The sequence below is a fragment of the Lampris incognitus genome, chromosome 1 (genome assembly GCF_029633865.1).
Source record: "Lampris incognitus isolate fLamInc1 chromosome 1, fLamInc1.hap2, whole genome shotgun sequence".
In the NCBI taxonomy this organism is placed as follows: domain Eukaryota; kingdom Metazoa; phylum Chordata; class Actinopteri; order Lampriformes; family Lampridae; genus Lampris; species Lampris incognitus.
This window is the reverse complement of record NC_079211.1, coordinates 133,603,767-133,618,022: the sequence shown is the minus strand read 5'-3', so window position 1 is coordinate 133,618,022 and position 14,256 is coordinate 133,603,767. Positions and strand designations below refer to the sequence as shown.

At 43.4% G+C, this 14,256-nt stretch overlaps 1 protein-coding gene across 3 annotated transcripts in view; it reads right to left on the bottom strand.

Moving 5' to 3' along the window:
• The window catches only part of arvcfb (ARVCF delta catenin family member b), a 166,433-nt gene that overhangs the window by 15,413 nt on the left and 136,764 nt on the right, over nt 1-14,256 (bottom strand). For all 3 annotated transcript variants that reach the window (XM_056272893.1, XM_056272903.1, XM_056272910.1), the window contains exon 9: nt 4,377-4,504. In XM_056272893.1, coding sequence (XP_056128868.1) covers nt 4,377-4,504 — 128 coding nt within the window. The remainder of the gene's footprint in view (nt 1-4,376; nt 4,505-14,256) is intronic.

Genomic DNA, 14,256 nt, shown 5'->3' with positions numbered 1-14,256 from the left:
AAAATGATCTGCCACATTATCTAGTATAACGGAAAAATGAAAATGAAAATAAAAAATACTCTTGTTTTTGCATCTCTGGAGAGTTATGAACAAGCTGCAAGCAGCACAATGCTGATGGATGCGGCATGCCAGAGGATAGATTTAAGGTATAGCACGGATGTTAATTTTTTTTTTTTAAATTGCACTAACATGCCAATACTGTAGGGGGTCCTCCCTATAGTCCCCGGGTCCTATAGTCCCCGGGTCCTATAGTCCCCGGGTCCCATGTTCTCCGCTTTGTATGAGACCGGGGAATATCGGAACTTTTTGTATACAGAGGGCCCTATATTCCCCACTTTTCCCCAAAAGGGTCCTATGTATGTGCAGGGAAACATGGGACCTTTCTTTATAAAAAGGGTCCTATGTTCCCCTAGGGCACCCGGGGAACATAGGACCCCTATTTATAAAGAAAGGTCCTATGTTCCCCGGTCAGCAGGTTTGACGCTGTTTGGCACAGAAAGTGCATTTTCAATAATGCATTATTTAGGGCAGATTATTAAGAAGACAATGAATCATACGATTTCTATTTTTATATCACAAAAACGAATTCACAAAGTCCAGGTTGGCTAAAGTATGTGGAAACTTTCGACACTAAACCAATTTCAACTTATTAGGCTATAGCCTATATTTGGGCGCATAACCCACCCCGGTAGTTCTCTGATATTTATGCGTGAAATGTGTCACTTATCGAGGAAAATGCGCCTCGCCGAGTAGGTGAGCTGGCTCGTCTGTGTCTGAATGTAATATAGTAAGCCTATGTTCCTTGGGCAATTGTACCCGGGCATAGCTCAGTCAGTAGAGCTCTCGCCTATGGATCGCAAGGTCGTGAGTTCGATCCCGGATGCCGCCAACTCAGCGTATGAGTAGCACATTGTGCAAGAAGTGCTGGGAGCTGAGGATAGGTGTTGTGTTCCGTCCTCAGCAGTCCATCTCCCAGAAGTTTGGCGCATTGTACCAGGGATAGACTCCTGTGTAAGCTGGCTGATACCGACAATAGGCCAATTCCGAACCACTTCTTCTATGTTCTCTAGAAAGCCGTCGTTCCCATCATAACCACACCAGCTTATTGGGAAAAGCATCTGACAGATATTAGATAGAAACCATCTGCTCAGTAAGGCCCTTTAAGCATCATAATTGTAATGATAATAATAATAATAATAATAATAACATAATAATAATGACAATAATAATAATAATGATAATAATAGCCTAATAATAATAATAATAATGATAATAGCCTAATAATAATAATAATAATAATGATGATGATGATGATAATAATAATAATAATAATAATAATAACAATATAGCCTTATATTAGAAATGCTAAAAATTTGATAATTGAAATATTTATAATTATAAAGTAGGCTAATATAGCATGGTAATAACAATAAAATAATAACAATATCTGCCTGGTCTCTTAACATTCTAAGATGCTATACGCTACAGAAATAACGGGACAGGCCTAGGCTAATGAATACGCCTTTTTGACAAAATATGAATGAAAGGCTAATCAACAACGCTAAAGCTGAATCACAAAACACATATTGCTCGAAAAATAATTTATAAATAGCCAAATGCACACATGATTTCGAGTTTGGAAATATTTAAAACTTGTCGTGGATGTGTGATCATCTGCACGCAAGTTTCCTGGCATTCTAAACCACATGATCAAAATTCACCAATGTCTAAACCGCCCGCCAACTTGCAACAATCGGTTGTTATTGGTGATAACTTGTGGACTCACTGTCATGTGCTTACCAGCCTACAAGAAGACAAACAATGGCGATAGTTATGGATGGTGATCGAGGGGGCAAAGTGTTGGTACATGAGAACTTCAGATATCAGAAGCACCGCACCAATCAAGACACCATTAGATGGAGGTGCTGGAGGTGGAACTGTAGAGTGCCACTGATCACAAATAGATTTGAAGTGGAGGACGTGGATGCTAAATTATTGTGCACGATGTTGGGGAACACGTGCATCCCCCTGACGGAGAAATGGTGCACCGTGCAGAATTCCGACAGGGGGTGATTGCAGAAGTTGCGAGGGAGCCAACAGTCCCAATCAGAAGGATCTATAATGCGCAAAGGGTCCTGCAGCGTCGGCAACGTCAAATCCAGGGTGGCGGCGACAGACCACCACCACAAGGATTCCAGTCTGTAAGGACTGTTATGGCCAGAGCACGCGCAGCAGTCATGCCCCCGAAGGTGCATGGGCTGAAACATGGGACAGGGAACAGTTCCTCCTGCACCAAGACAACGAGTGGGCTATCGCTGTTTTTGCCACAGAGGGAAACATCAGGAAGCTGCGAGGCTGTGGAACCGTATATATGGATGCAACGTTCAGAACGTGCCCCCGCCCCTTCAGCCAAGTTTTTACAGTACTTGGAAACATGCATGGCTTCGTTATCCCTCTGGTGCATGCGCTGATGGGCCAGCGCACAATTGGGCACTACCGGCAGGTGCTCGATTGCATCAAACGGGAAACCAGGAGGATTATGGACTACTCATTTTGCTTTTTTGAAGAAGAAAAAAGCCTTAACGTTAGGCTAGTTAGGCCTTGGAGATTTTTGTTTTAGACCATGCCTTTTCTGGGGGGCTTCTGCCATAGACCAACCCTTTTTCAGCCAAGCTTTTACTAGAAGCATTTTGTTATTAATAGCCTATTATCAGTGTTACTATTGATAGTATTATGCCTGTAATTGTTATTTGTTATTAGGCCTCTTTTACAATTAGGCTATTATTATTATTATTATTAGGCTGTTGTTGTTTTTATTATTATTATTTATTATTATTGATATTATTACTATTACTATTACTATTATTATTATTATTGTTATTAAAGAAGAACATCAAAGGATGTAAGGTAGCACTCATCAAATGAAAAAAAAAAAAAGACACAATTCTCTATTTTACCATTTCATTGTTTGGCATCAGTCATTAACTTGGCCGGGTGGTCTTCTTCAGAAACCTTAATGACTGATGCCAAACAATAAAATGGTGAAATAGAGGACTGCCTCTGTTATTTTTTTACCATTTGGTGAGTGTTACCTTACATCCTTTGATGTTTGTCTTTGATTCATGTTTTTGGTTTAGCACCTCCACAAGCCTTTAGTTTTTTGAGAAGCACATATTATTATTATTAGGCAATTAGCCTATTGTGTAAGGTAGGCGGCCCCCGTTGATGGATACTTTGTGCTGGTCCTAAATTCCAAGTCCTGGTCTAAGTTCTCTGGCTAAAAAGTTCATCATTTAAGTCTTTTTGAAAGAAAGTCTGCCAAGTGATTTAATATGGAAAACGAACTGCAAAGTAACAAGAAAGTGGCTGAAGTGTCCAGTGCTGTGCAAATTGAACTTTGAGCGAAGGTGGAAATGGCTAGGTTATACTGGTAGGCGGGCCTACTGCAAGACAAACTTGCGTTGATTGCCGACTGTCCATGCTGAGCTGGAGAGCCAACTAACTAGGCCTACTGCAGTAAATATTGGTAAGAAATAACAATAAAGCAAATTACAGCCTCCTCTAGGCCGAATTTGGATACGCACTCAAGGTGGCCTGCGATATACAACAGCCAACAATGGTAATACGGCCTAATTTAATCAGCGGAGGAATAGATTGTCGTAGCCTACAACTCAGCCATGACCCCAGTTTTTATTATTTTGGACCCGTTAAGGAAATAATTTGCAAAAAGGGTTCTAAGTTCCCCGGTTTGTTCCTCGATTGGCAATAGCGGGGAATATAGGACCCTTTATTTGGAAAAAGGTTCTATGTTCCCCTGGAAACAGCGGGGAATATAGGACCCTTTTTCCAAAAGAGGGTTCTATGTTCCCCGGTGTCTATTGCAACCGGGATTATAGGACCTTTTTAGGGGAAAACGGGGAATATGGGACCCTTTTTTTTCAAAAGGGTCCTATAGGCATGGCCTCTACTGTAGTTCAATAAAAAAAATTAAAAAAAAGTGAGTGAGTGACTACTTCTACAGGATCTGGAAAGTTTCCCTGCATGCAGATATTTCAGTGCAGCTTGCAGTCAATTAGTCTCCTAACAGCTGACCAACAGCTCTAATTTGAATAAATGTCTCTTTTTCCTCAACAAAGTAGATCAAATCTGACTTATTCATCATGACAAGCCAAAAGGTACCAGTAAACCAACTATGTGCATTACCTGTTATATATGTCTCATGTTTAGTCTGACTCTCTTCATTGATCAAGAAAGCAACATCACGTTGCAGGCATACAATACATGAAGATGTCCTTCAGTAAAAACTACAACAAGAAATCCCATGGAAAGTGATTCATACAGAATCGTCTCTCCAGCCTTCCCGCCCCAGGACTCACAGTCCACTGTCCAGCGCTGAGGTTCTGCAGGGCCCCGGCGGCCGCCTCCAGGGTGTTGTAGTTCTGGCTCTCGGTCAGCAGCGATAGGTAGAGCCGCACCACTTCTGGCTGATATAGCAGCTCAAATCCTGCAAGGAGACACACAGGGACACATAGGTTAGACTCTGCCAAGACTCACAGGCCAGTTCAAACCTGTGAAGCTACCGCCAGTAGTACGGTTTATCGCTGTCCATAGGGAGTGCTGTCTGGAAGTGTTCTCTCAGGCTAATTATACACAAACGGTACTTCTCTTTTTCCAGATTCCACCAAATTACTGTGGCATTATAGAGACTGAGGCTTGTCGGTGATGCTTTGATTCAACAAAGTAAGAATGGGGTAGGGGCAGAAGTAGTCATCGATTGCACGGCCCTGACTTAAAAGCAGATTATTTGAAAAGGGGGGTTATCTCGCTCGTCCCATAACACATGCCACAGCAGTCAATCATTATGCCGTCCTCTGATGTGAGTGTAATTACATTATCAACTATCAGATAGTGCATACAGATGGTTGGCAAGAGGGAAAGACAGAGATGCATTGAGTCATATCAAATCAAATTTATTTACTGAGGCCTTTTTATTGATTTGTTTGCCATGAAGTGACTTACAAAGGATCAACAAGACAAAATCAATTTGATTACAAGCCAGGGAAAAGCAAATAAATCTGGATTTTTAGGACATGGGTTGTTTCCTCAATGAAGGTTACTACTACTACTACTGCTACTTTTGGCTGCTCCCGTTAGGGGTCGCCACAGCGGATCGTCCGTTTCCATCTCTTCCTGGCCTCTGCATCTTCCTCTGTCACACCAGCCACCTGCATGTCCTCCCTCACCACATCCATAAACCTCCTCTTTGGCCTTCCTCTTTTCCTCTTCCCTGGCAGCTCCATATTCAGCATCCTTCTCCCAGTATACCCAGCATCTTTCCTCCCCACATGTCCAAACCATTTCAATCTTGCCTCTCTTGCTTTGTCTCCAAACCGTCCAACCTGAGCTGTCCCTCTAATATACTCATTCCTAATCCTGTCCTTCTTCCTCACTCCCAATAAAAATCTTAGCATTTTCAACTCTGCCTCCTCCAGCTCCACCTCCTGTCTTTTCATCAGTGCCACTGTCTCCAAACCATATAACATAGCTGGTCTAAGTACCAGCAGAATTCTCCAGATTTTCTCTGTTGTGAACAAACCAGTTCATGACTTGTTTGATGTTTCTACAAGAACATATGGACATGGACTCTCTCTCTCTAAGGCCCAATTTACTGTCTATTTCCATCCATCCATCCATTATCTGAACAGCTTATCCTGTTCTCAGGGTCGCAGGGATGCTCATTGGGCGGCAGGCCGGGGAGACACCCTGGACAGGCCGCCGGGCCATCACAGGGCCGGCCGAGACACACACACACACACACACACACACACACACACACACACACACACACACACACACACACACACACACACACACACACACACACACACAGTCATACCTAGGGACAACTTAGTTCAGCCAATTCACCTGACTTACATGTCTTTGGACTGTGGGAGGAAACCAGAGCCCCCGGGTGAAACCCACGCAGACACGGGGAGAACATGCAAACTCCAGGGATGACCCACCAAGGTTGGACTACTCCGGGGCTCAAACCCAGGACCTTCTTGCTGTGAGGCGACCGGGCCAACCACTGCGCCACCGTGCTGCTCACTGTATATTTGACTGTATACATTTCAATGTGACCTCATAAAAGTTCTTGTTGATTTCATATTAGTCATTTGAAGTAAGCAGTTTGCCACTTTGATAACTTAAATCTAAGTACCTGTCTGCTTTAGCTCAGTGTTAACATGATTAGTGCAAACAAACTCGAGACAGCTTCAAAACACAGGTTAAACTCGGTATTGTGGTTGTTACATCTGGTCAACCCCCGAGTAAAAAGCAAAGATGAAGGGAGGACGTCTTTCATCTTTAAGAAATACACATGCAAATCCAGAAATGGGGCTACATGGTCTAAAAATTCAGCAATTCCACATCGGGGTTTCAAAAGGCTTGTGTTCTGATAAAGAAAAAAAAACTTAAAAAGAGTAGCTGTAAAAAAAAAGAAGAAAATTTTCCTTTACAGAAATACCTTTTCCACAGCCGTCTTCAAATTCTCTTCAATAGAAAACAGGCAATTCCAAATCCGTCTATTCATCCAAGCTGAAATTAAATGAAATGTCCTGCTGTTTTTCCAAGTTATCCAAAGCCCACATTTTCAAGATTCTATTTGAAAACCCTGTATTATGTGGGCAAGGACATATAGAAATCATATTTAATCCATGTTCAAAGGATGAAGGGATCCCTAAGAACATGAGTGAAACTAAGGTTTAATGGTAAGGGTGAGGAACAGAAATCTCAAGAAAGAACTTCAAGGTAAATGTGTTTTTAACTGCGGGTTTCCTCTTTACAAAAGAGGAAAGTGAAGTTATCGCGCCAAAGTAATGACAGATGTACTAGTTTCCGTGTTCCAGAAACACCCAAACACAAACTGACCCACAATTTACAGAGATCGAAAGCTAACATGTGGATGCACACCGTCTTAGATTGCAAGGTTTGGATGCAGCAGCATGACTGTTAACACTCAAAACCCATCATTTCCACTCAAGTGAGGTCTTCCTCTGAAAACATGCAAGGCTATTTCTGTTTCAGCATGTGTGGGAGAGGATGCTACTTTGTGAAAACACCACGGTATCCTTGAGAAAATTATATTCGAAAGGTGTGAATTGTTGTGAAAAAGTCAAGAGCTGTAGCCATGACCTTAATGTGAAGCAATCACAATTTTCTACATTATCTGGCCATATATGTTGCTGGGCCAGCGCTCCACTAGCGGTCGTAACATCTCACCAGACTTCATCGTGTCTGCCAAATGCTGCCAAAATTGTGTCCATCAGTGGCGTCACTGGCAGACAATCCATGAATGTGAGAACTTAACTTCCTGGTTTGCCAACAAGTTGCATTCTATAAGAAAATGTGAATAACAACGCTAGATACAGCTGTATAATGTCGTGCTGCTGTTGTTGTTATGGCTTATTACGGCTGCTGACGGAGTGTTATCCCTACAACATATACTGTATATAATGTTGAAAATTGCGATTGTTTCACTTTAAACGTCAATCGCATCACCAGTCTTTTTCTGGAGCAATGCAAAGCAGTATCTGCAAACCAGACATCTACCAACATTCAGCACGCTCCTCTTTTTGCTAGGCCTTCAGCAAACTGAAGACCCTCTTACAGACAATTTCATTGACAGATATTTTATTCATAAGGGAGATTCTCTCTGCACAACATGTTGGCCATGTAAACCCAATTCGTCTGCGTTTACTTCAGCTGTAACTTTTGTTTGTTTGGGGAAAAAAAAGCATGCTCTGCAAGTCCACTTACCACAACTTTTAATTTTTGGGATTTGTTTTTACTACTAGTTCAACCGGGTTAGGCAATTTGTGTCTTTCAAACCATGGGATTAAAAAAAAAGTGTTTACATTTCAAAAGAAGAGGAAGAAAATGTGAGGAAATTCACTGGCCCGGAAGAGTTATTTCTTAATCCTTTGTGGAATTTCATATTGTTCAGCCACTGAGTATCTCTGCCTGAGCTCTTTGTCGCTGTCCCAAGCTGGGACTTCATATTAGCACTAGCTGTGTCAAGCAGGTGCCATAGCGAGCCATGTGAATGCAGGTTTTTATTCCAACCTGACACTCTGACACTACACCAACTGATTTCACTGATTAACACACCTTCAACCAGACATGGGTGGACGATTAGTGAAATACGATGGTGTACTGTTGGGATGGAAAGAAAACTTTATCATAGAGATGGCTTTCCATGGCATGCGGTTTAATACCACTGGTTCCTCTGGTGTCTGGCTATGTGGTCTACTCCTCTGGTTTCCGGCTTCGTGGTCTACTCCACTGGTTCCTCTGGTGTCAAGCTACGTGGTCTACTGCTCTGGTTCCTCTGGTGTCATGCTATGTGGTCTACCCCTCTGGTTCCTCTGGTGTCTGGCTGCATGGTCTACTCCACTGGTTCTTCTGGTGTCAGGCTACGTGGTCTACTCCTCTGGTTCCTCTGGTGTCTGGCTATGTGGTCTACTCCACTAGTTCTCAGTCAGGTCCACGTGAACCTCCAGTACTGCTGGTTTTCTATTCTGCCAGGTAGTTAAATACATTCACCTGTTGTTCCAGGTCTAAATAAAAACACACCCTGTGTCCCAAGTGCATATTTCATACTTGTGTGTTTTGAGTATGTACTGTGTTTACAGTGGAAAACTGCCAAAACCAAGTATACTTCCAAACTCCACGATGCCTACTAAATCTGCATAATTTTTGAGTGTGCTGTTGGTGGGCACTATTGCCCCATGATACAACATGCTTCGGAAACTAAGGTGCTGGGGGGGAAAAAAAAGGTGGATGGCGACACGATCCAAGGCCAAGCAGCTAGCCAACCTGCAATGGTATATAAAAGAGTCTAACCTGTCTTTTTCGAAGAAAGAAACACTGGAGTAAGAAAACAAATCAACTGTCATCTACAAGAGCATCTCTGCTGTCTGAAAGGAAAACGGTCAAGTGAATATTTAATGAAAACAAACACATTAATAAATCCAAATTACATTTTCATAAAATTTTCCCCCAGTGGAAAGTGGTGGATTTGCCTTTGTCACAATTCTGTTGACTGGGCTAGATCTCTCTGCTTGGTCTGCAGCTTCTCCCCTTGCTATTCCCAGGTAACTTTGCGTGACACAACATGGCGCTTATCTTCCCTGACTACCCCCCCAACACACACACACACACACACACACACACACACACACACACACAAAACACACCACAGCGTGGGAGCTACATTTTGAGAGCACAAATCTTTCATGTACATCGATCGCAGAGAGTTGTGGTGCAGGCAGAACACAAACAGGATGATCAAGAGACACTGCCACTGCCTCACACACACACAAAGTCAAAAACAACCCCGAGTATACACAGTGTAACTAACATTAGCGCATCTCCCAGCGGCCCGGCCTTGCGTGCCCATTTCCCCCGCTCACATGTCGGCATGGCAGACATCAGACGGATCTGTGGCCTCCTTAGAAGGCTCCCGCTGAGCACCGCCGCAAACCTGAGCTGAGGGACGCAAACGCAACCGGGGGAAACATGCGCAGACGTACTACACTTAAATTAATAAATACAGGCAAACTGGTTTGGATGTAGGCAGACATAAAAATACACACTCGCAGAGCATGTTAGGGAGTTTTCAGCTCCCTTCTAAATGAGGTGAGAGGGGAGGACCAAGCAGGTTATATTTCCAAGAAAAAAATAAAAATAGCGACAACTTCCCCAACTCGAGTGGAACAGTTAGCAACGGGGCAATCGTAGGGAGAGGCTATATGATGAAAACTAGGTTAGAAGCGAAGTTAAGTTGAAGCCATTAAGTGGTGTGCGGTGCTGTGTGACTGGCTCATCCATTTGCTATCACATTAATTGAGTTCAAGTGGCGTCACTATTGGCTGCAATTAAAGCCAAGGTGTAGTAGCAGCTTGACAGGCTGGGAAATGATAATGGATTAGCTGATGGATGAGGGGGTGACAGGCATGTGCGCGCAAAAAATGAAGTCAAGAATACACACAGAAGACTTTCTCCTCTTTCCATCTCTATCTCTCGCGCTCTTTTGCTGCCAGTTGTGCATGCACACACACGCGCGCACACACACAAACACGTGCATGCAAATAAACACTTCAGTGATTCGATTCTCACAGCCATCTGTCTTCCCCCAGGGTAGTTGGCTGCATTCAGATAGAGGTAGGTACACATCCCCGCAAACACCTCTGCACACACACACGCACACACGCACACACACACACACACACACACACACACACACACACACACACACACACACACACACACACACACACACACACACACACACACACACACACAAAATGCAGACCTGTCAAAATGTGATGCTCATTGATCCACACAGAGTACAATACATGGAGGTCTTTTTTTCCAGCTTTTGTTCAAGCCCTCAACTACATTTATTCACAGGAACATATCCGACCAACACACACCCCCACAGCTCTTGTATGGAATCAGATGTGTGTTATACTAAATCACTTTTTTACAGTAAACAACGAAACACAGGCGAAGAACAATAGACAGAGATTAAACACAGTAGGAGGAACAAAATCATAAAGAGACAGAGAGGAGAGATGGCCAAATGGTCACATTCTCTTCTAATGAAACGCTGTCAAAAATAAATAAGGCAGCTCCAGTAGAGAGCCCTGGATTTGGCAGAGTCTCCACTTGTTTTCCAAATCTAAGGGTGTTTTCATACCTATAGTCGGTTTGCTTTGGTCAGAACCAGTGGATGAGGCGCTTCTATGTTGTTTTCCCTTTGTATTGGTTCGGTTTGGCTCAAGCAAAACAAAGGGCGTTAACCTAAGCCACGTGGGAGCTGCCACTCCGTTCATTGGTCAGAAATCTCTTGGGGTTGGCGGGCGGAGAGAGGAGAATTTGTTTTTCTTCCGGGACAGTAGCTATGCAAAGGTTGTTGCTAGCCATCGGCAGAATCGCCATTTGTTCATAATTGCGGTCATCGTTTGTGCCATTAAACCAAACCAAAATATGCGAGCAGAATCAAGTATATCTGGCTGCAGCTTGCGGAATGTGGCGGGGTAGGGTTCAACGTCGACAGTTTAATCCCACCCACCGTTGGATTTGATTGGTTTAACTGTCAAGTGGCGGGGTTAAATGGCGATTTGCGCGGAGTTAAACGTCGATTTCATTGGTTTGGACAGGGTTAAGGGCGGGTGGGATTAAACGTTCGACGTTGCACCCCGCCCCATTCTGCAGGCTGCAGCCCGGTACTCTTCAGGAGAACGGCACTGTACGTTCATAATATTTAGTACTTTTCTGCCATCAAATGGTAGATCCTAGTAATGTAGTTTGCGTACAGTTTTAGGCGTCATGAAACAGGAAGTAAAAACAAAACAAAACAGGAAGTATGTTTATTTACATTGAGATATGTTGACGGACTTCGCCGCAGTCCGTTTATAGTATGTGCTTTGATCTTTCGTGGCATCGTCTGTATGTACACTACCGTTCAAAAGTTTGGGATCACATTGAAATGTCCATATTTTTGAAGGAAAAGCACTGTACTATTCAATGAAGATAACTTTAAACTAGTCTTAACTTTAAAGAAATACACTCTATACATTGCTAATGTGGTAAATGACTATTCTAGCTGCAAATGTCTGGTTTTTGGTGCAATATCTACATAGGTGTATAGAGGCCCATTTCAAGCAACTATTACTCCAGTGTTCTAATGGTACAATGTGTTTGCTCATTGGCTCAGAAGGCTAATTGATGATTAGAAAACCCTTGTGCAATCATGTTCACACATCTGAAAACAGTTTAGCTCGTTACAGAAGCTACAAAACTGACCTTCCTTTGAGCAGATTGAGTTTCTGGAGCATCACATTTGTGGGGTCAATTAAACGCTCAAAATGGCCAGAAAAAGAGAACTTTCATCTGAAACTCGACAGTCTATTCTTGTTCTTAGAAATGAAGGCTATTCCATGTGAGAAATTGCTAAGAAATTGAAGATTTCCTACACCGGTGTGTACTACTCCCTTCAGAGGACAGCACAAACAGGCTCTAACCAGAGTAGAAAAAAAAGTGGGAGGCCGCGTTGCACAACTGAGCAAGAAGATAAGTACATTAGAGTCTCTAGTTGGAGAAACAGACGCCTCACAGGTCCCCAACTGGCATCTTCATTAAATAGTACCCGCAAAACACCAGTGTCAACATCTACAGTAAAGAGGCGGCTGCGGGATTCTGGGCTTCAGGGCAGAGTGGCAAAGAAAAAGCCATATCTGAGACTGACCAATAAAAGAAAAAGATTAAGATGGGCAAAAGAACACAGACATTGGACAGAGGAAGACTGGAAAAAAGTGTTGTGGACGGATGAATCCAAGTTTGAGGTGTTTGGATCACAAAGAAGAACGTTTGTGAGACGCAGAACAAATGAAAAGATGCTGGAAGAATGCCTGACGCCATCTGTTAAGCATGGTGGAGGTAATGTGATGGTCTGGGGTTGCTTTGGTGCTGGTAAGGTGGGAGATTTGTACAGGGTAAAAGGGATTCTGAATAAGGAAGGCTATCACTCCATTTTGCAACGCCATGCCATACCCAGTGGACAGCGCTTGATTGGAGCCAATTTCATCCTACAACAGGACAATGACCCTAAACACACCTCCAAATTGTGCAAGAACTATTTAGAGCAGAAGCAGGCAGCTGGTATTCTATCGGTAATGGAGTGGCCAGCGCAGTCACCAGATCTGAACCCCATTGAGCTGTTGTGGGAGCAGCTTGACCGTATGGTACGCAAGAAGTGCCCATCCAACCAATCCAACTTGTGGGAGCTGCTTCTGGAAGCGTGGGGTGCAATTTCTCCAGATTACCTCAACAAATTAACAGCTAGAATGCCAAAGGTCTGCAATGCTGTAATTGCTGCAAATGGAGGATTCTTTGGCGAAAGCAAAGTTTGATGTAAAAAAAATCTTATTTCAAATACAAATCATTATTTCTAACCTTGTCAATGTCTTGACTCTATTTTCTATTCATTTCACAACATATGGTGGTGAATAAGTGTGACTTTTCATGGAAAACACAAAATTGTTTGGGTGATCCCAAACTTTTGAACGGTAGTGTATATTCTTATTTTGATGTTTTACTTACATTTAGATATTTAACCCAGCCACTGAGGATGCACAAGCCAGTGCATCCTTAGTGCCGGTCCCAAGCCCGGACAAATGGGGAGGGTTGTGTCAGGAAGGGCATCCGGCGTAAAATCTTTGCCAAATCAAATATGCGGATCATAAATAAGATTTACATACCGGATCGGTCGAGGCCCGGGTTACCAACGACCGCCACCGGTACGGTTAACCAGTAGGGTGTCGGTGGAAACTATGCTACTGTTGGGCGAAGGAGAGGGAGAAAGCATGTCCAGAGGCAGCTAGAGAGGAGGAAGGGTAGGCATGTGGAGGTGAGAGTTGGAACTTTGAATGTTGGCACTATGACTGGTAAAGGGAGAGAGCTGGCTGACATGATGGAAGAAGAAAGGTAGGCATACTGTGTGTGCAAGAGACCAGGTGGAAGGGGAGTAAGGCCAGGAGTATCAGAGGTAGGTTCAAACTCTTCTACCATGGTGTGAATGGGAGGAGTAATGGGGTAGGGGTAATTCTGAAGGAAGAGTATGTCAAGAGCGTGCTGGAGGTGAAGAGTGTCAGACAGAGTGATGAGTATGAAGCTGGAAATTGAGGGTTTATTGCTGAATGTTATCAGCGCATATGCCCTGCAAGTTGGGTGTGAGATGGATGAAAAAGAAGAATTCTGGAGTGAGTTGGACGACGTGGTGGAGAGGGTATCCAAGGAGGAGAGAGTGGTGATTGAAGCGGACTTCAATGGACATGTTGGTGAAGGGAACAGAGGTGATGAGGAGGTGATGGGAAGGTATGGAGTCAAGAAGAGAAATGTGGAAGGACAGGTGGTGGTCGATTTTGCGAAAAGGATGGAAATGGCTGTGGTGAATACATATTTCAAGAAGAGGGAGGAACACAGGGTGACGTACAAGAGTGGAGGAAAGTGCACATAGGTGAACTATATCTTATATAGAAGGCATGATCTGAAAGAGATTGGAGACTGCAAGGTGGTGACAGGGGAGAATGTAGCTAGGCAGCTTCGGATGGTGGTCTGTAGGATGACTTTGGAGACCAAGAAGAGGAAGCGAGTGAAGACACAGCCGAAGATCAAATGGTGGCAAAAGGT